Source organism: Suillus plorans, assembly GCF_016647745.1.
Source record: "Suillus plorans strain S12 chromosome Unknown HD556scaffold_59, whole genome shotgun sequence".
Taxonomy (NCBI): domain Eukaryota; kingdom Fungi; phylum Basidiomycota; class Agaricomycetes; order Boletales; family Suillaceae; genus Suillus; species Suillus plorans.
In genome coordinates, this window is record NW_024537443.1 from 187,663 (window position 1) to 206,907 (window position 19,245).

The 19,245-nt window shown below is 48.3% G+C and overlaps 8 protein-coding genes across 8 annotated transcripts; 4 read left to right on the forward strand and 4 right to left on the reverse strand.

Moving 5' to 3' along the window:
- Positions 1-1,608: 1,608 nt before the first annotated feature.
- HD556DRAFT_1311382 (uncharacterized protein) lies at positions 1,609-2,576 on the reverse strand (the record flags this gene model as incomplete). The annotated part of the gene is made up of 4 exons (XM_041300535.1): positions 1,609-1,766; positions 1,845-1,857; positions 1,943-2,114; positions 2,176-2,576. The coding sequence occupies 4 exons, from the start codon at positions 2,574-2,576 to the stop codon at positions 1,609-1,611; spliced, it is 744 nt and encodes a 247-aa protein (XP_041156491.1).
- Positions 2,577-3,950: 1,374 nt separating this feature from the next.
- HD556DRAFT_1398071 (uncharacterized protein) lies at positions 3,951-6,026 on the reverse strand. Its single transcript, XM_041303752.1, has 6 exons — positions 5,927-6,026; positions 5,376-5,869; positions 5,204-5,321; positions 4,845-5,126; positions 4,501-4,776; positions 3,951-4,435 (listed from the first exon to the last, which is right to left on the reverse strand). The coding sequence occupies exons 1-6, from the start codon at positions 5,946-5,948 to the stop codon at positions 4,146-4,148; spliced, it is 1,482 nt and encodes a 493-aa protein (XP_041156492.1). The 5' UTR covers positions 5,949-6,026; the 3' UTR covers positions 3,951-4,145.
- A 63-nt stretch (positions 6,027-6,089) lies between these two features.
- HD556DRAFT_1398083 (uncharacterized protein) lies at positions 6,090-8,215 on the forward strand. Its single transcript, XM_041303753.1, has 9 exons — positions 6,090-6,342; positions 6,395-6,441; positions 6,514-6,867; positions 6,923-6,961; positions 7,015-7,124; positions 7,174-7,306; positions 7,353-7,452; positions 7,517-8,014; positions 8,071-8,215. Exons 1-8 carry the CDS (start codon positions 6,126-6,128, stop codon positions 7,831-7,833), a joined length of 1,317 nt encoding a protein of 438 aa, XP_041156493.1. The 5' UTR covers positions 6,090-6,125; the 3' UTR covers positions 7,834-8,014; positions 8,071-8,215.
- A 715-nt stretch (positions 8,216-8,930) lies between these two features.
- On the forward strand, positions 8,931-10,081 carry HD556DRAFT_783046 (uncharacterized protein). The gene is made up of 4 exons (XM_041311623.1): positions 8,931-9,087; positions 9,138-9,340; positions 9,395-9,545; positions 9,601-10,081. Exons 1-4 carry the CDS (start codon positions 9,029-9,031, stop codon positions 10,022-10,024), a joined length of 837 nt encoding a protein of 278 aa, XP_041156494.1. The 5' UTR covers positions 8,931-9,028; the 3' UTR covers positions 10,025-10,081.
- Positions 10,076-11,559, reverse strand: HD556DRAFT_1398106 (RNase P subunit p30-domain-containing protein). Its single transcript, XM_041303754.1, has 4 exons — positions 11,365-11,559; positions 11,145-11,317; positions 10,677-11,092; positions 10,076-10,617 (listed from the first exon to the last, which is right to left on the reverse strand). Exons 1-4 carry the CDS (start codon positions 11,516-11,518, stop codon positions 10,521-10,523), a joined length of 840 nt encoding a protein of 279 aa, XP_041156495.1. The 5' UTR covers positions 11,519-11,559; the 3' UTR covers positions 10,076-10,520.
- A 442-nt stretch (positions 11,560-12,001) lies between these two features.
- On the forward strand, positions 12,002-14,803 carry HD556DRAFT_1398111 (tryptophan synthase beta subunit-like PLP-dependent enzyme). Its single transcript, XM_041303755.1, has 10 exons — positions 12,002-12,115; positions 12,165-12,329; positions 12,377-12,470; positions 12,528-12,666; positions 12,718-12,814; positions 12,865-13,436; positions 13,484-13,526; positions 13,574-13,756; positions 13,806-14,459; positions 14,513-14,803. The coding sequence occupies exons 1-10, from the start codon at positions 12,074-12,076 to the stop codon at positions 14,600-14,602; spliced, it is 2,079 nt and encodes a 692-aa protein (XP_041156496.1). The 5' UTR covers positions 12,002-12,073; the 3' UTR covers positions 14,603-14,803.
- Positions 14,804-16,582, forward strand: HD556DRAFT_1296966 (uncharacterized protein). The gene is made up of 6 exons (XM_041299439.1): positions 14,804-14,989; positions 15,037-15,182; positions 15,242-15,578; positions 15,630-15,734; positions 15,786-16,181; positions 16,233-16,582. The coding sequence occupies exons 1-6, from the start codon at positions 14,919-14,921 to the stop codon at positions 16,303-16,305; spliced, it is 1,128 nt and encodes a 375-aa protein (XP_041156497.1). The 5' UTR covers positions 14,804-14,918; the 3' UTR covers positions 16,306-16,582.
- On the reverse strand, positions 16,376-19,206 carry HD556DRAFT_1243931 (P-loop containing nucleoside triphosphate hydrolase protein; the record flags this gene model as incomplete). Its single annotated transcript, XM_041298407.1, has 19 exons — positions 16,376-16,503; positions 16,561-16,680; positions 16,734-16,833; positions 16,882-16,921; positions 16,969-17,161; positions 17,217-17,342; positions 17,394-17,565; positions 17,589-17,678; positions 17,728-17,804; positions 17,855-17,998; positions 18,050-18,111; positions 18,165-18,364; positions 18,412-18,570; positions 18,625-18,727; positions 18,772-18,890; positions 18,941-18,950; positions 19,012-19,039; positions 19,089-19,114; positions 19,178-19,206. 19 exons carry the CDS (start codon positions 19,204-19,206, stop codon positions 16,376-16,378), a joined length of 1,926 nt encoding a protein of 641 aa, XP_041156498.1.
- Between the last annotated feature and the right edge of the window lie 39 nt (positions 19,207-19,245).

Consider the following 19,245-nt stretch of genomic DNA (forward strand, 5'->3'; position numbering starts at 1 on the left):
CCGCGATAAGCTTTTCCTATCCAAGTTCTGGAAAGCGCTTAATAAACTGACGGGGGTTAAACTCAAGATGTCCTCAGCATATCATCCCGAAACTGATGGTGCAAGCGAACGCAGCAATAAGACCGTCAATCAGTGCTTACGCTACCACGTTGATCGCAACCAGAAGGGATGGGTGAAGGCACTGCCCCGGGTGCGTTTTCACATCATGAATGCGCTGAACACTAGCACTGGGTATACACCATTTCAGTTGCGGACGGGACGTTCACCACGTGTCGTGCCACCGCTTGTGACCATGGACGCAACACTGGCTGGTACTGACGAAGAACGCGCACGCACCATCCTCTCCCGGTTAGAAAGCGATGTCTGGGAAGCACAAGACAATCTGCTCGCAGCCAAGGCCTCTCAAGCCTCATCAGCCAACAAACATCGCACGCACGAGAAGATCTTCGCAGTGAACGACCTTGTGCTCCTAGCCACGAAGAACCGTCGGAGGGATTACATGCAGAAAGGAGACGGACGTGTCGCCAAATTTATGCCTCGATATGATGGACCATACAAGATCGTGGACGCTAACCCTGCAACTTCCACTTACACACTCAACCTTCCCAACTCACCCAACATTTGTCCCACCTTCCACATCTCACAACTGCGCCCCTTCATTCCTAACGACGCAACACTGTTCCCGACGCGGGAATTGCCTAGACCCGGACCTGTGGTGACGGAGGATGGACAAGCCGAGAACTTCATTGAGCGAATCTTAGATGAGAAGCGGGTGGGTCGAGGAAAGAGGTACTTGGTTTGTTGGGTTGGGTATGGCCCGGAGGACGATGAGTGGCTTCCGCGACGTGACTTGGAGGATTGCGAGGCGCTAGATGTCTGGGAGAGCGAAAGACCTCAAGGATAGTCGGGGAGGGTGTAAGCAGAGCTTACCATGTGATTCCTTGCTGCTCGTTGATTGGACACGCCGGACTGTTGTGACGCTATTTGTCCTGATTCATATATATTCGACTATCGCAGTTGTACTTACCTTATCACCTACCGTCACTGTCGAATCTAACTCTCATCCACGTTCCGACTACTGTCTGAGCTTCTAGTGTTCTACCCTCTGGGTAGCTTCCACCCCATGTATTGGCCTCCATGCGTAAGATGTTGAGTTCCTCTCGAGAAACGCGCTATTCCCTGCCTGTTATCCTGGTGACTGGTGAAATGTGCTCTACTGACAAGGCATTTGATAAGGAATCAGTACTCATGTTCTGCTGGTTAGTGACCACAGTGTTCATTCAGTGAACGCAAAGGGTGTGAAAGTTGGTGTAGCACGTCACTCGCTTGACCAGGTCCAGTCTGTCAATGAGGTAAACTGTCAATAGATACCTATCACTCGGAACCTTTGGCCTTTCCATCTCTCACCAACAGGCCTGTCAAGCGCAGCCGCTGGTGAACCACTTGCATGCCAAACAATCATGTGACGAGCTCATGAAACAACACGTACTTAATATACACTGAGGAGATATGAATACAACAGGACATACAATGAGAGCCTCGAAACGCTGCTCTTTCACTTGTTTGTTTCGCCCTGCAGTGGCATGTGCCATCTACATTATTCTGCCTTTATTTGATTTCCGACTCTATCATCTTTTGAGGTTTGGGATCTATTGCGGAATCCCACATTCGTAGGCAGTGCGGCAGGAACACGTTGTAGGGGATTTTAGACGGGGTTTTATTCAATATTGTCCAATCTCCAGAAGCCAATCGTTCAAGATCTTCAGCTGAAACATCCAGAAAGAATAGGTTATTAGCTTTCAGTGAAATTTAATGGATATGGATACCTACTATGGGCCGCATACCTACTATAGGTCCCTATGCGGACATAAGAAAAAGTGGTGGCTCTATCTGAAAATACTATAGCGCACAATTTGCGATATGGCAGTGTCTTGCGGCGAACCAAGGTACCACTCTCAAACTCAAGCCAACCATTCCATTGCGAAAGGAAATTTTCCAATGAACATGGAGAACCACGAGCATCAGGCTTCACCTTGATCTCATCTGAAGCGAATGCAAGTTTGATCACAGCGATGAGTCCACGTATCAAGCAAAGCCGCATGAAGATAGTGAGACTGTAGACATGATGTTGGTAAAAACAGCAACTTGAATTAGGCTAGAGATGGAAACACTTACAGATAAGATGATGACATATTTTTAGTAGACTCTTTCATCCAATTGTTGACCAAGCGCTTCTGAACATAAATATGTTTTCTAGTGTCCTTTGGACCTTTGCCGCCATGACAGCCTGAGTATGCACGCACATCAATGAATGTTGAGTGCATCGCAGGGGAGTCGCTGCCAGAAAATGTGGGAGGGGTGTTTTGTAGATGATGGATGATCTCCTGAGCCCTTTGCTTCACTGCAACTTCGTCGGGATTTTCAAGAGTGTTCCTCGCCATGTGATGCAAGATAGAAAGGTCAAGGGTAGCATTGTGAACAGTCTCCCTCACAAGGTGACAGAAGGGGTGACCAGCAGGTAATTTCCCTTGATCACGACTCTCAAGGAAGACACATAGCGGATATGAGACGGTCATTATACAGGTTGCATGGGAGAGAGGAGCAACTCACCCTGTTGTGTCCACCCTGTCATGCTGTGCAGCGCTGACGCACACTCTTACTCAGTGTTAATTATGTCAGCTCCAGCGGTGTCAAGACGTCAATGGCTCACTCTCACCTATGTAGCATCGTAAGTACTTCGTAGAGTCGGGGAATGCTTACTGCATCCGGAATCTCTATAGCTACTCATCGAGTGGATCTTAAAATAAATTGCATATGCGCCATTCAACGTAACCTCTCGGTCGAAAAGGGAGACCAAGCGTCTTTTCGTTCGAGTCCATAACCATCCATAGTCTATCAGGGAAAACTGCGACTGCCGTTACACGTTCTTTATGGCCTTTGAACTCTCGCAGGAGTGTAGTGATTGGAATGAGCTTCGACATTTTACCAGAGGTAGATGCCATTGGGCGCGATCAAGGTTGACTTTGGAGGTGCGTGTATAGTGCATTTTATGCTACTTCACTGTGTTAACCCATTTCATTTCCATTTCCATAGACACATGAGCGATATCAATTCACATCTTGGTGGTGGTCTCGCGTCTATACTGCGCACTTGTGTATATCAAAATTTTGTTATGAAATTACATTGTGCAATGTGTACACAGTCACATTACTAGTTACGATGGTCTGAACAATGCCAACGGTCAGTGGTAGGAGGGTCCAGATTCGTTCCATAAAAACAACTAAACTGTGGACAGTCTTGCGGGACTGCGGCTTGACCGTGGCACCATTCACTGGCAAGCGAAGCAGGTAAAGAGTACTTTGCCGCCAACAAGCAAGATGTTCAATAACTGGTCCTTAGTAGATACACGACGCACCTTCATGGCATTACGCCTCTCCAAGTGCACGATCCGGAATATCAACCTGAAGTCTGGAGAAGAAGCAATGTTTGGAATTCACTCACGAGCTCGCACGAAAAGGTACTACGCACGTTCAGTCATCATGGATACCGTGACTTTGACATGAATGACAAGTTGAACTGTCCCATGGCATCACATGCACAGTAGTATTAGTAAGTAGCAAGATCGCATAGGGTCTACATCTGGAAGAACTCCTAATGATTCTACTGGATAGTTGATATCAAGTAGCGCAACAATCACTGCCGAAACGAGAAAATAGTCAGGCCAGAATCTTAGTGTAGGGACAGATCATCATATACGCGGAATATAAACCGTGACAGACGTCGTATACAATGCAAATCCCGAAGCGCTAGACTAGCGCGTGACTTTGGGAAGAAGGATTGGCTTTTTGCGTTCCCCTGCCTTGCATTAGAAATGGGATAGATATCTATTGAGTGCACTGAACGATCTTATGGCAACACGCGTAAAATGACTTGCACCCTCAGTACTGAGCTCAGTGGTCATAACCAGGAATGTTCTGATAGAGAAATCAATATTGTAACGACAGCACAACGCCGGTGTATCATATATGTACTGTATACACATATAACGGGTATCACCGTGGGGTAATGTGGGGTGTACATAAACCAAACGATTCGGAAACATCGACGCAGCTGTGAACCCAGGCTTGTGGCTCACCCCCCAAGTACTAAAGATCGTCCACATCGACGACTTCTTCTCTCCTCTCCTCATGTTCGTCAGCTGCACTTTCCGTCCTCTCACTCTCAAAGGCAGTCTCCATCTGGCGCGTCAAACTCCCCAAAAATAGAGCAGCCTGTTTATGCGGGAACGTGAACCCGCTCGCTAGGAAGCCAAGACGTTCCTTGAAATCATCGCTCAATTTTTCAAGCTCGAGAGGGGTATACTTGACGCGCCGGTCCATTTCCGGGTCTTCAGATTCTGACACCTCGGTGTAGGCACGAAGGGAGAAGGATATTGCTGATTTTCGGGGATCAATTAAGTAGGCACACATGGCAGGAGGGAGAAAAGGGGAACAAACTTACACTTCGCCACATTCTCCAATGCGTCGGTCTCATCCTTCACTGTCGCAACATACGTATACACACACGTGTGCACGATGTCGTCTTCCGCGCCCTTGCGCGGCTCCCATTTGACGTTCAAGACCAAGAGGTTTGAAAAATCCCGATAGAATTGGATGATTGCAGCGTGTTTTGGGTCTGCATCAGTGGAGGAGGTCTTGGTGTGGGGGTGTGGTTGTCGCGCAAGAAGCTGCTTTGAGCGCGCAATCTCGGCATCAAGTTCGATGCGGATATCTTTCACTGTACATAGGCAAACGATTCAGCATCACTACGGGAAGTATCTACCAGATCTATCAATAAAGACGTACCACTCTGCTCAAGCTCGGCAATTTGCCGTTCGCGCTGCCCGATAACTGCATCTTTAGCTGCGAGTTCGTCCTGCATGCGTGCGAGCTTATCATGCAACGTGCGCTGTTCAGCATCGGCTGTAGCACGAGTGAGGAAGTGAGGAATGGCTAAAGTGCTCGAATTGAGGGGTGGGTGTGTCGACCTGGACGGAGGGTTGGGCTCAGGTTCAGACTCGGATGTCCGGAAGAAGGGCGACTGGGAGGCAAGTTGTGTTTGAAGGGTTGATATGATGGATTGTTGTGCTGAAGAGATAATGATAGTGCAGGGAGAGGCGCAGGACTTAGTTTAGCTAGAATGCCGTCAAGTTGGTGGCGCTCACTTTTTGAACGACTATCATATAGAGCCGTAAGGTCATCAAGAGCTTGTTCAGCATCTGTTTTTCGGACCTGAAAAAGTTCCTCGAGTTGCTGCGAAAGTTTGTCACGCTGATGTTCCAACTGGTGGTATCAATGAGCGTCACTCATCCAAACGATGAAGGGTATGAAACATACATCTTTTGTCTTTGCCTTCCACCTTTCAAGCTCCTTGTGGATACGTGGGCTCAGGGGTAGTTTATCAGGCTCATGCTCTGGTTCACTATGATTTGAGAGGTCTTCGGCGATGGGAGCTGGAAAGGGAAGTTTCTTGGCCGCAGGCTTGACGGGTTTTGGTTTGACGTGAGTGTCTTTTGACTTTGCTTGACTCTCTGGTGCTTTCCCCTTTGCCTGACTTTCTTGCTTAGACTTTGAGTGGCTATCTGGGGCCTTCCCATTAGGGCGACTTTCGGATGCCTTGCCCAGCCCCTTCTTTTTCTGTGGACGGACCGTACTCGCGAGTGGATTAGGTGGCGGATCGATGAGCTCGATATCGTCTGAAGAGGAAGGGAGGGAATGGGAAGATTCTGCTATTAGTTGGCGATTACTTGATTGCTTAGATGTTGACGGTTGTGGGGACACGGTGCGCTGCTTCTTACGAGGTTTTGGACGCGTCGTAGTCTTCCATGCGTCTGTGTTCACGTGCGCTCATCAGTTAGGTTGAACTAGTATACGAAGGTCAAATTTACCCATTTCATCGCCTGAAGACATTATGATGGCGAGCAGATAGAATGTGGTTGAGTGGCTACAGCGCTCGTCGTCGAGGATTTGATTGCAGCATGACTTTGTGCAAGTCTCGCATTGTCCACTCACGTGATCCATTATCGCTTACATGACTTAAATGCTGCTAGCTTTGCAACCGCAGTACATGTTGATCGATCGGTTGTGATGACTCTCCTCGACGAGTACTACCACAAACGAACCCAGCTTATTGCAAATGATCGAGCCCTTCGCATTGATGTGGTCAATGGAGATCGTTTCTCTGAAAAATCGCGACAAGCAGACGTGATCTTACGCCGCATCCGCGAGGAGGAGGCAAAGTCGATTTGGGCAATAGAACACGAGGAGGTCCCTCATCCGTTCCCCGGAATGGAGTTCCTCACGGGTATATTCAAGCTCCCAAAGCATAGAGTGTTAGTTGATATCTTATTACGTAGGAAAGGATATCATCCTCAAGACCCAGCTCTTCAATATCATCACCAAGGTTTGTCCATCTTTAAGTATTTAGAAGTCTCAGTCACAACCAGTTGCATGATTTACACGTCAAATTACAAAGATGCCAAAAGGCGCACTGTTGCACGTACATCTTGATCTCACCGTCAACGGCAATACCTTGCTGGCGCTCGCCTTACAGCACACCTCAATCCATATCCGCGCATCAGCACGAGTCACACCTGGCTCCATCAAATCGGTCGAAATCGAATTTCGTCCTCTCCCACCCAGCTTCGTTCCACAGTGCATCTCGCTGTGTCTACCCACCTACAGACCAGGACAGTGGGTACCCCTTCGCCGTGCGCGTGAGCAGTTCGATGCTGCCTTGGGTGGCGTACAAGGCTTTGACAGCTGGGTCGCACGCTGCCTCACAATCAACCCAAGTGATGCATATGTGACGCATAATAATAACATTAGGGTGTGCCACTTTGTATCTTACCGGGCAAAAGAACGCATTCATAATCTTTGCAAAGATATGGGACAGATTCCGCGCAGCTGCTATCCTCACAAGTGTGAGTACCCATATCTAGGTGTTGGTAGATACCATACTCATCGAGGTGCACAGAACTTGGTGTATTTTGCCCCAATTTGGCGCGCATATATCCGGCAGTTCCTCGAAGAAACCATTGCAGATGGCGTATCTTATGTAGAGGCGCGTATCAACTTCAGCCCAAAGTAAGGCTTGCTCTGTTGTGCTTTTCGTTTTTGATTGGCATACTGGTAGGTACATGATTGGTCCCGACGGGGAGGAAAATGTCCCACACAAAGAGTGGCTGAGCATGTTCCAGGACGTCTTGGTTGAATTCAATGAGAGCCTACGAGCACAAGGAAGAGATGATGGATTTATCGGTGCTAAGGTATTTGTTATCCTTCGACTCGCGTCTCAAGCCTATAAAACAATAGATTATATATTCTGTGATCCGGGACTGCGAGCCTGAGGAATTGGAGTGGTATCTCCACGACTGTATAGAGATGAAGAAGCTTTTCCCTGATATCATAGCCGGTATGTTTTAGATGTTTTTAAATTTCTTTCGCTTCATAACACCACCGACAATGAACCACTCCAGGTTTTGACCTTGTCGGGGACGAAAATATTCTACGCCCACTCAAAGACTACCTCCCGCAGCTTCTCTCTTTCAGTACCCTGCAGACCTCTCAAGGACTCCCAGAACACCATCATATCCCGTTCATATTGCATGCGGGTGAAACCACTGGTGACGGGTCCATAGCAGATGACAATCTGTACGACGCACTGTTGTTAGGGACGAAGCGGATCGGACACGGGTTCTCGCTTGTGAAACACCCAAGGTTGATGTCAATGTGCAGGGAACGCGGTATAGCGTTAGAGGTCTGCCCAATTTCAAATGAGATCTTGGTGCGTTAGCCTCCCTCCCTTCACCTCATCCTATCCAGGCACTGATTACGTGAGAAACGAGTAGAGATTGACGGCATCGATGCCGATGCATCCTCTCCCAATCTTGATCAACCATGGTGTACCAGTGGCACTAAGCTCAGATGACCCATCGCTGTTCCAGAATATGGGTTTGAGCTTCGACTTTTTCCAGGTTTGCTCCATTCTCACGCCCCCCTCTCATCGTCACTCAAACATACGCAACTACAGGTACTTGCAGCAAGCGAAGTTACTGGCCTGCTCACGCTGGGGCACATCGCACGGGACAGTATCCAGGTACACATCTCCCCATTTCTGTTCCGCTTCAGGCAAAGACTGAATGTGTTCGGGCGCAGTACTCGATGCTCACTGCCGATGAAAAGGCGCGTGCGACACTGAAATGGGAGGAACGCTGGGAGCGTTTCGTGGATGAGATCGTCGAATTTGACGGGGTGCGACGGAACTAATTTATAACCACATCTTGGATACCTTACATCTTGGAATGGATGATACTACGCAACCAAGGCTGCAGTTCATGCCTTCACTGATGTTCTGACCATGGAATGCAAGCCCTTTAGCGTCAAATTGATGTTGGTAGCATCAGGTCAAGTTCGGTCAAACATCACTGCTCACCAGGCAGCCACCTTGGGATTATCCTCCACGTCCGTCGACAAGCCTCACTTTTATGGGATTTATAACCGCATACGTGGCAGTCAAGCCAAAGGGAACATGCTAGCGACGATTTTGCACGCCGTGGTTGCAGAAGTACTGAGTCCAGACCCTCCAAGTTATATGTGGCTTGGAGTCAAGTCAGGCCCTTTCGAATTCCTCTGCTGGTTCCCTCGTTAGCTTGTCCCCTGGATTTTGGGATCGTGGATGGTGTGGAAGAAGACTGGGCTATCCGTGTAGCCACCGCGTAACAATCTTGTTTGCCATGGAAAGGTGACATGATGGGTCAGACCGTGATTATGAGGGCACATTCTGTAAGATAACACCCGAGAACCATTGACGTGGCGATCATTGGTTGTATCCCCTTTCGACTTGCCCTCGGTATCAGATGTCTGTGTCCGGGTCACGGAGTTCTGATTCATCGAATTATATATACAGGTCGGGTGGTGACTGGAGCCATCAGATAGACTTGCATTTTTTTAATTAGGTCTGGCTAGTGAGACTACCTCGTCTGGGAATCATGTCTGGAAAAGTCGTTCTAATAACCGGCTGTTCAAAAGGCGGTATCGGCTTTTATCTGTATGTCCTTCGTTTCCAAGGAGTTCGGGCACTCCAACTCATAATAACAGATGCGAGCGCTTTTCTGAACAGGGATGTACCGTGTATGCCACATCTCGCACGCTGGAGACGATGGACGGCTTCAAGCATCCGGTAGAGAAACGCGTCATGGATGTAACCAGCGATGACGATGTAAAACTCGTCGTACAATCTATTCTGGAAGAGCAGGGGAAGATCGATATCGTCGTGAACAATGCCGGTGCTATTTCAATCGGTTTGTCAAGTTGACTCGAGCCATGAACCAATTGTCATATTCAATTTCTCGTAGGACCGTTGCTTGATGTGTCCTTGGATCAGGCTAGAAAAGCCTTTGAGACCAATACATACTCGGTCTTGCGGGTTGCACAGGCAGTTGTACCTTCTATGGTGGAACGCAAGCAAGGGCTTATCGTCAACATTGGATCACTTGCAGGAAATATGTGAGCACGGTGCAATGGTTCAATCTTTTAGCTGACCTTGTCTGACTCTGAATAGCGCTACCCCATGGAATGGATTATACTCTGCATCCAAGGCGGCAGTTCGCGCGCTCAGTGACGTTTTGGCCATGGAATGCAAGCCCTTCGGTGTTAAAGTCATGTTGGTAGCACCAGGTCAAGTCAGGACAAATATCACTGCTAACCAGGCAGCCACCTTGGAATTATTCCCCACATCCATATACAAGCCTTACTTCGATCGGGTGTACGAACGCCTGGATGGCAGTCAAGCCAAGGGGAGCATGGATGCCGATGAATTTGCACGCCGTGTAGTTGCAAAAGCACTGAGTCCCAGCCCTCCGAGTTACATGACACTGGGGGGTAAGTCCCGTCTTTTCGGATTCTTCCAGTGGCTACCTCATTGGCTTGTCCTCTGGATCGTGGGATCGATGATGGTGTGGAGGAAGCCTGAACTATCCACGTAACCATCTCATTTGCCGCGGAAAGAAAGAACCAATGAGCGGTTGAAGACCACTCAGATGTCTATGATGAAGGGTCAAGGCATGTTCTGTAGGATAATACAAATCATGTGGCAACTGCTAGACTGGACCAGCTCTCTCTCTATTTCCCCCTTTCTTCTTTTTTCTTCGGGACTCGCCCTCGGCATTAGCAGCTTCTCTGATTTTTTTGTTCACATGTCCGTTTACCGTAGATTCGAGACTAACTTCGTCACAAGTCCGCTTCTTGCTTCCCGCTGGTTGAGGTAGCGTTAGGGCAGGATTCGGAGAAGATCGACTCGATTTTTCTGAGATATTTACATTGTTGCGCTTCTCGCTATCTCCGGTCTGCTGGGTGGGAGCCACCACCTGAGTAGTTTCTGGAATCACCAACCTGGGTTCTGATAGGACCGCTCGATAGGTTTTGCGTGCCTCTATCGGGTTTCCACGAGGAAGAGGGGGATCAGACTGCTGACGAATGTTTTTAACGGAATGGCTTACGTGCCCGCAAGATGAGCGATTTGGGCGCAGCAACTGATGCATCGTGAGCCAAATTTTGTGCCAGGTCCAGCAACGTGAGCCTAGAAGGGAGGTGGACCAAAACATGAAGAAGACTAACAACTGATATCGATAGACTCACAAATTTGCGATATCCTTGGGTCCTCTGTAGTCTGCCTCAGAGGCAACTCCACCGCTCACAATAATGCCTTTGCCCTTTGTCACCCGTACGACTTCTCGTGCAGCGGCCCACCAATTCCGTTTGCCACTTGCACCAGTATCACTTACACCAAAAGTTGATAAACTGGCGTCACTTTCACCACCGATGGCTCCTGCATAGTTGATTTCGAACACCGCGCCGTTCTTTATCGCCGTTCTGACCAACGTGTGCTTCAACTGAAAGGGCAGTCGGGGGAGCGTTAAAGGAAGAGCGACGATGTGTGCAGTGAGTGGCGAAGGAAGACTGTGTGTGAGGCAAGCAAGTGAAAATGTCGCGGGGGTCGTTGGCAGGAGAGCAATTACATCGTAGGGCTCAACAAGGGAGGTGTTTGCGTTCGTCTTGCATTCAAAAAGATTACGTTACTCATGACCACAGGATGTAGGTACTTACCAGACCAAAGCCTTTCTCACTGTCATTATCGAGAACGATTGTAAGTCGCTTCAAGAATACCGTCCCTGGCCTTGCCCTCAGCTGTTGAAGGAGTCCATCCAGAATGTTGACATGAGTTTTCGGGTCTATTTTCTTGTTCACAGATTGATTAAACGCAATCACAGTGTATCCTACTGTAATGCGATTAGTCTTCGCTTTACATATGGTGAAATAAACAGACAATGTTCAAGAAGGTCCAGACGAGCTTCGATTCCCTTTATCTGAGCAGGAGTGAAAGCTGTCTGTGAGGATTGCTGGGGTTGTTTGTTTTTATTCTTCTTTGGTTGAGAAGTGGATCCAGATGCAGTGACCGGGAAATTAAGGTCAAAGTGCATCGTGGTGCGGCTGGGAGTTGGTGAGTGGACCGTCTGACGTCAGGAAATAAAGTTCATGTCCTAATCTAGGGTTACATTTTACTTGTAGCGAGGGACACGGGTGAATTCACAGTATAATACGCGTACGGTACGGGACACTCAGGTTTGTTGGCGTTTCATGAACATCCTAACACCGCAAGTAGGCCGACTCATCAAAGCGGAGATCTTAAAACTGCCCGAGAGCCAGAAGAGACCGCCTCCCCGTGACTCGCCTGCCGTTGCATACAAGATGACCACATTGCCCAGAGATAGTGTTGCCCGGCCAATAGGGCTGAGATATCTACTTGGGGGTAAGGCGGAACGCGTTTGTTACAGAGTTTTACGATGTACGCACGGACTCGGGGAGAGAGCGGTGCAACGACCACGGCGCATATTACCTCAGGTGTGATCGGGATGTGGCCACAAGTAAATCTGTCCAGTCACGTGATCGGTTACTTTATGATCTCGATCACGGCGGGCATAGATCATGATAAAAAGGGTAGCAGTGACTCGTTTCAGCTTCCTTCACCACAGATCATGGACGCTCTCAAAGCCGTATTCGAAGCTAAAAAAGCGGAGGTGAGCTGACTTTCTCTGAAATTTGTGCTTCAATTCAAGACTTGAGTAGGGGATTCCAGCATTGGTGACCTTCGTCACTGCCGGATACCCAAGAACACAAGATACTGTACCTATCTTGCTGGCCATGCAAGCTGGAGGTGCAGACATAATCGAACTTGGTGTGCCCTTCTCCGACCCCATTGCAGATGGCCCAGCTATCCAAGAGACCAATACTGTATGTTTGGCTTTCAATGTGATTCCTTAAATACCGACGTGAGATAGGTTGCGCTTAAAAATGATATCGAATATATCACTGTACTTGGAATGTTGCGAGAAGCGAGAAGCCAAGGACTGAAGGCGCCGGTCCTTCTTATGGGTATGCTGTATCAATCTCTCTATATATACCTTTTTGACCGACTGTCGTCTCCACCAGGGTATTATAATCCAATGCTTGCATATGGGGAGGACAAAGCAATCCAAGACGCTCGTGAAGCTGGTGCAAACGGATTTATCATGGTCGATCTTCCACCTGAAGAGGCCATCAACTTCCGTGACAAGTGCGCAAAAGCAGAGTAAGTTAACCGAGATCGCATCAGCTTATACTGACCTGTTTCATTTCTCAGCTTGTCATATGTTCCTCTCATCGCACCATCCACATCTTTGCATCGCATCCAATTTCTCTCGTCCATTGCGGACTCTTTCATCTATGTAGTGTCAAAGGTATGCAAACCCGTTTAATGATAACTTGTGTGTATCTGACCATCATGAAGATGGGAACAACTGGCTCTTCTATTCTAGGCAAGATGAATGCCGCTCTTCCGGACATTATCGCCCGTATCCGAGAATATACGGCTGTCCCACTAGCGGTTGGTTTCGGTGTTGCAACGCGCGCTCATTTTGACGTTGTCGCCGATGCTGGGGCGGATGGTGTTGTTGTTGGCAGCCGTCTCGTGACCATCATCAAGGAGGCACCTCTCGACTCGATACCTCAAACCGTTGAAAACTACTGCCTGGAGATTAGCCTGAAGGATAAACCTACTCGCACGCGGTCGCTGCCGACTTCAAAGACTTCGACGCCTTCCAATGGTGCTTTGGAGCCCCCCTCAGTTGCCCTACTTCCCGCGCGTTTTGGTCAGTTCGGTGGACAGTACGTCCCAGAGGCGCTCTTCGATTGCTTAGTGGAACTCGAGGAAGCTCACAACTCAGCTGTGAATGACCCTAAGTTTTGGGAGGAGTTTCAAAGCTATTATGGATACATGAATCGCCCATCAAAGTTTTACTTTGCAGAAAGCCTGACGAAGCATGCTGGCGGTGCCCAGATTTGGTTGAAGCGCGAGGACCTGTGAGTCACCTGCCGAAAAGTATCTATGATGTACTAACAGACTGTAGGAATCATACGGGTTCGCACAAAATCAACAACGCCATTGGGCAGGTAGGATTGCATATCCGTACCTTACTTATGTAGTGACATCTTGTCAGATATTACTTGCTCGTCGTATAGGCAAGACGCGCATCATCGCCGAGACCGGTGCTGGTCAACATGGTGTCGCAACTGCTACCGTGTGTGCACGATTCAACATGGAGTGTGTCATCTACATGGGTGCAGAAGATGTTCGTCGCCAAGCCTTGAATGTCTTCCGAATGAACATGCTTGGTGCCAAAGTTTGTTGTTTTGTCCTGTGCTGTCCTGCATATATTGACCTCCATCTAGGTTATACCCGTCGAGTCGGGTTCTCGTACTTTGAAGGATGCCGTCAATGAAGCCATGCGCGACTGGGTGACAAACCTTTCCACAACACACTATCTTGTCGGCTCCTGCATCGGTCCACACCCATTCCCAACGATCGTGCGCGACTTCCAAAAGGTGATTGGGCAAGAGATCAAAGCACAGCTGAAAGAGGCCAAGGGGAAACTCCCAGACGTTATCGTTGCATGCGTCGGTGGTGGGAGCAATGCCATTGGAACGTTTTATGACTTTATTCCCGACAAGAACGTGAGGCTGGTGGGTGTGGAAGCTGGTGGTGAAGGCTTGGATGGCGATCGGCACAGTGCAACCCTGACGAAAGGCAAGCCCGGTGTATTGCATGGTGTGAGAACATACATCCTGCAGTCAAAGGCTGGCCAGATTATCGAGACACACTCGGTCAGCGCGGGTCTTGATTACCCTGGTGTTGGCCCAGAGCATTCCTGGCTCAAGGACTCTGGCAGAGCGGAGTATGCTGTTGCGACAGACGAGCAGGCCCTCAGAGGATTCCGACTTTGCACCCAGTTAGAGGGGATCATTCCCGCTCTTGAGTCATCGCATGCTATTTGGGAAGGTGTCCGTCTTGCCAAAACACTGTCAAAAGATACCGACCTCGTCATTGTACGTATCGAAAATATTCTCCGTTTATGCGACGCTCATGGAGTATTATACAGTGTCTCTCGGGGAGAGGCGACAAGGATGTAGAACAGATATCGGAATTGCTCCCTGGAAAATGGGCTGAGAAGCTTGACTGGCACATTTGAGAAATCGGGCTTGCTGAGGCTCTCACAAAGGATTAACAATGCGCGTGGTTGATAGCCATATAAATGAAGAACAATGGGGTGGTTATGCGGCTTCTTCCAGGTCGCGGTAGAATTATAGACGATGTACAAACGATGTAGTATTGGTACTCCGTGTAAGTAACAGCCTTTACGAATTGCTACTTACGGCAAGTATGACTCGACTCTGCAATATCAGTGTGACTGCATTGTGCATTGTGCAAGCTCAAGCCTTTTCTACTAGTGCATCCCAGTCCCAAATACCCGCACCGTTCGACCACAAAGAACGGAACTAGAAGCCATGGCTACTGATTTATCGAGCGTCGCAAACCAGCGAGTTGTTGACACTCTTGCAGCTAGATTACGGAGACGGTGAGTTGAAACCCCCGATCATACCCCTACATCATATATCATGACAGGCAAGTTGTAGGTTCCCGCGAAACTGCTCTCGAGACAGTCCTTGTCCTGAGACAGGTTATCTCAAAAGCACGGTTCTCTAATATTGACCAACTAGTCGAAATCATCCGATCCGTTGGACGAAAGCTCGTGGAAGCACAACCTAAAGGTTCCCCTCCATTTATGTTCCACACCGTTTGGCATCTCATCACTTTGTATCGTCGTCAGAACATACGGTCGGGAACACCGTGCGGAAAGTGCTACATCATATCCGGGAGGAATACCACACTGCTTCGAAAGGGACTGCGGTTGTCTCGACATCGAAGGATACCTTGTCGATCGCAAAGTTCGTGTTGCAGGGACAACCCCGGAAACAGAATGTTCCACAAAAGACGACTCTGAACGAGTCGCACGACATGTTGAAGGAGAACGATGCGGATGATCCTGATGCATTTGCTCGAACGCTCAAACCCGTTCTTATGGAAGCCATCCAAGACGTCTTGGATGAGCTGGAAACAGTACATGATAATATCTCAAAAAATGCAAAGGATCATATACATTCCGAGTGAGTCTATTGTGTTTCAAGGCCGTTTGATTTGTTGCTGAGTTCAGATAGCGAGATAATCCTGACCATCGGAAAGTCGAGTACTGTTGAAGCATTCCTTAAAGCTGCAGCGCCCTATCGGAAATATACTGTTATCGTTGCGGATACTGCACCATCGTTCGTACCTGGTATTTCTTGCTATGATCTCTGGCCCTCATCGTACAACAGATATGGCGGACATGATATGGCTCAATCTCTGTCATCCGCTGGCATTTCAACAGTTCTTGTTCCCGATTCATCCATCTATGCGCTCATGTCTCGGATCAACAAAGTCATGATTGGCGCCCATGCAATACTAGCCAACGGTGGCATGTTTGCGATAACAGGATCTCTACTTGTTGCCACGGCAGCTAGAGCGCATAGCACCCCGGTTGTCGTTTGTGCTGGACAATTTAAACTCACCCCGCAATGGAATTTGTATCACGAATATGGCGCGCTCGACTTCGCAGATCCAAGTAGTGTGCTAGGGTTTGAAGAAGGCAACCTCGTCGATAAGGTTGACGTGGTCAACCCCTTTTATGATTACGTCCGACCAGAGTTGATTGACGCATTCATTACAAACGAGTGAGTGATTATTATATTCGAGTTTATTCTCCTCTCCTCAACGCACTACAGTGGAGATCACCCTCCATCATCGGTTTATCGCCTTATCAAGGAGGCATATGACGACGAGGATTACGAACTGTAGCAGAGTCATGTAGACCAAACACGCTACAGACAGTCAATTTGCATGACCACTTGAGCATACCACTCGCCGTTCAGTTGCTCTTGGTGCTCAATATATCGAAAAAAGCGTCTTGGGGGAGGTCAACGGATCCAATGCGCTTCATCTTTCGCTTGCTTTCCTTTTGATTTTCCAGATGTTTCATTTTGCGCTCGTAGTGGCCTATACGAGGAATTTCATGAGTGAAAGGGAATATCGGAGATCTGTTTATGCACGTACCTCCATAGAGCCCAGCAGTGACGTCTGCACGCATTGCTGATAAAGTCTCACGAGCGATAATTTTCTTGCCGACCGCAGCCTGTATCGGAACTTCGAATAGCTGACGAGGGATCACTTTATCTGCGATAATTTTCAGCACCAAGCACGCCGCAAGGGAAACCGTCATCACGCACGAAGCTTCTTGACCCACTTTTTGCCAACTTCGTGTTGAGCCGACCGATGGACTATAAGAGCGAGTGCGTCCACTGGTTTCCCATTCAGAAGGAAGACCATCTACTCAATGTTGAGGACATGTGTAATGCAGATACTTTCACCACACACCTTCGCGAGGTCGCTAGCTTTATACCCGCCATCTTCATAGCTACGGATATTTCAGCAGCCGTCCTTGTATATATTACCAGTACTCACTCAAAACTGGCATAGCCTGAGCTCCGGCTCTTCAGTTGATCAAAGAAATCTGTGACAATTTCACTGAGGGGCAATGTGCACGTCAAGATGGCTCGCGCAGACGCTTCTGAGGTGCTTCCTGAATCCAGGTATCGGTGGTCAAGGTTCTCGGCACGGTGCGCAAAGCAAAGGTTCATCATCTCCCCCATATATTCTGATATTTAAAACATCAGCAAACTTTACTTTCGTCAGCTTTAAGAAGTGCTGACCTTCGGGTACAATGATAGAAGCGTTTACGACAGGTTCTTGCACTTGTTTCACTCTGCAGGATGTATCCGATGTGTCCGGGAACTCCGTAGGATTACTGATCATAACTGTTTTGTCCTTGTATATAACTTTCTGATCTTCAGCGGTTGCTCGAATACAAAGCTAGCGCTGTCACATACTTTTATATGGGACGGTCGGAGCAGTTATTATTATGTTTGCATCATATTCATCTTCTAGACGCTGTCGGAAAACATCCATGTGCAGTGTCCCAAGGAAGCCAAGGCGACACCCTTGCCCCAACGCGGTAGAGGACTCGCGTTGGATAGTCACGCTCCTGTCCGTCAGGGTAAGCTACGAAAGTGTAAGAGTAGGACAGAAAATCGAATATGAAAACGTGCCCTCTTGATGGATTCCTCGAGCTTAATGAAGTCATTGCTATCCACTGGGAATACACCGGCGTAGACCTAGGTCAAATAAGGAACCGATCGTGAGGAATCGATATTGGAAACAAACCATAGCCTTAGACGGCTGAAATCCAGGCATAGGATCAACAAGTGCACCGACGCGATGGAATGTGTCTCCAATATGAGCTAAGAGCAATAATGAGGATGACTAACAGCAAATGATGGGAGTACCCTACCCTCAGAAGACTCTTTCATGTTACACGCTATGTAGCCAACTTGTCCAGGCTGTAGACTCGACGTTGGGACCTCTTCAGGGTGCATCACGCCAACTTCAGTGATCTCATATTTCTTTCGGGTATGACAAGACGCAATCTTGTCCCCTACATGCCACTAAGTGATGAAGGTGACGCGCAAAGAGCGTATAAACCGACCTTTTTGAATGATGCCATCTTGTATGCTGACGAGGGAAATGACACCCCTGTAACGGTCATATCTAAGGCACTACTTGAACCACAGAAGAGGAAGTACAAATAGACATATACGAACAGTGAGTCAAACATAAAGGCCTTGAGAGGGGAGTTTATATTTCCAGAAGGAGGTGGTATGCGGTCCACGATAGCCCTTAGAACTGCTTCTACTCCTTGGCCAGTTTTCGCGGATATATGGAGAATTTCACTCGGGTCAATGCCAAAAGTTGACTGGAGTTGAGCGGCCATTCGTTCCGGCTGTGATGCAGGCAAGTCAATCTGCGAAGTCGCTTAGCATCATATTCAGTAGTCAAGCGAGATCTAACCTTGGTCAAGACTGGGATAATCTTTAGTCCTCGCTCCTTCGCGATGTGAAAGACAGAAATTGACTGCGCCTGAACACCCTGCGAGGCGTCTACCAGTAGTAGAGCGCCTTGACATGCAGCCAAGGATCGTGAAACCTCCCAAGCAAAGTCAACATGGCCCTGTAAAAAACGGTGCTAAGTTTCCCATCAAGACCAAGTAAGAAATTTCATTACAGGGGTGTCGATGAGATTGAGCAAGTGCTGTTTCCCATGAGCCATGTGTATCATACTGAGCTTTGTCAGTAAATCATTTTGAAAAACAGATTGTGCCGCAAACCTTGCTGTCTGTGCCTTGACTTCACGAAGTTAATCATCTTCAACCGAAGCAAATCCATAACTATAGATGGCCCACCAGTAATACCCCGCTCGCGTTCCACCTTTAGCTTGTCTAGGACCTGCTGGTTGAGTCCCGTCGACTTCGTTTCAATAGTGCCCGTGAGCTGAGTGATGTTAACCAAGAGAACAGAGGTTTATGCACGAAGGAACAGACCTCTAACAATCTACATGTAATTGTTATATCTTGTTAGCGCAGAAACTTGACTACTTTGCGTAGAAGCCCACCTATCTGCCAGGGTTGATTTACCATGGTCTGTGAGCAAAATTCAGAAGAGGCGTTGCAGATCAAATATTTAAACTACCAATGTGCGCGATAATAGAAAAGTTTCTGGCGCGGTTTAACACGTATAAGCTTTAATTCTGAACGCATACTGCCGCATCATCTTCGTACCTAATGACTTCGCAAGGAAACTCTTCCATCCTCAGGGACTTGGGCGTAGCAGCCAGACATACTGCAGT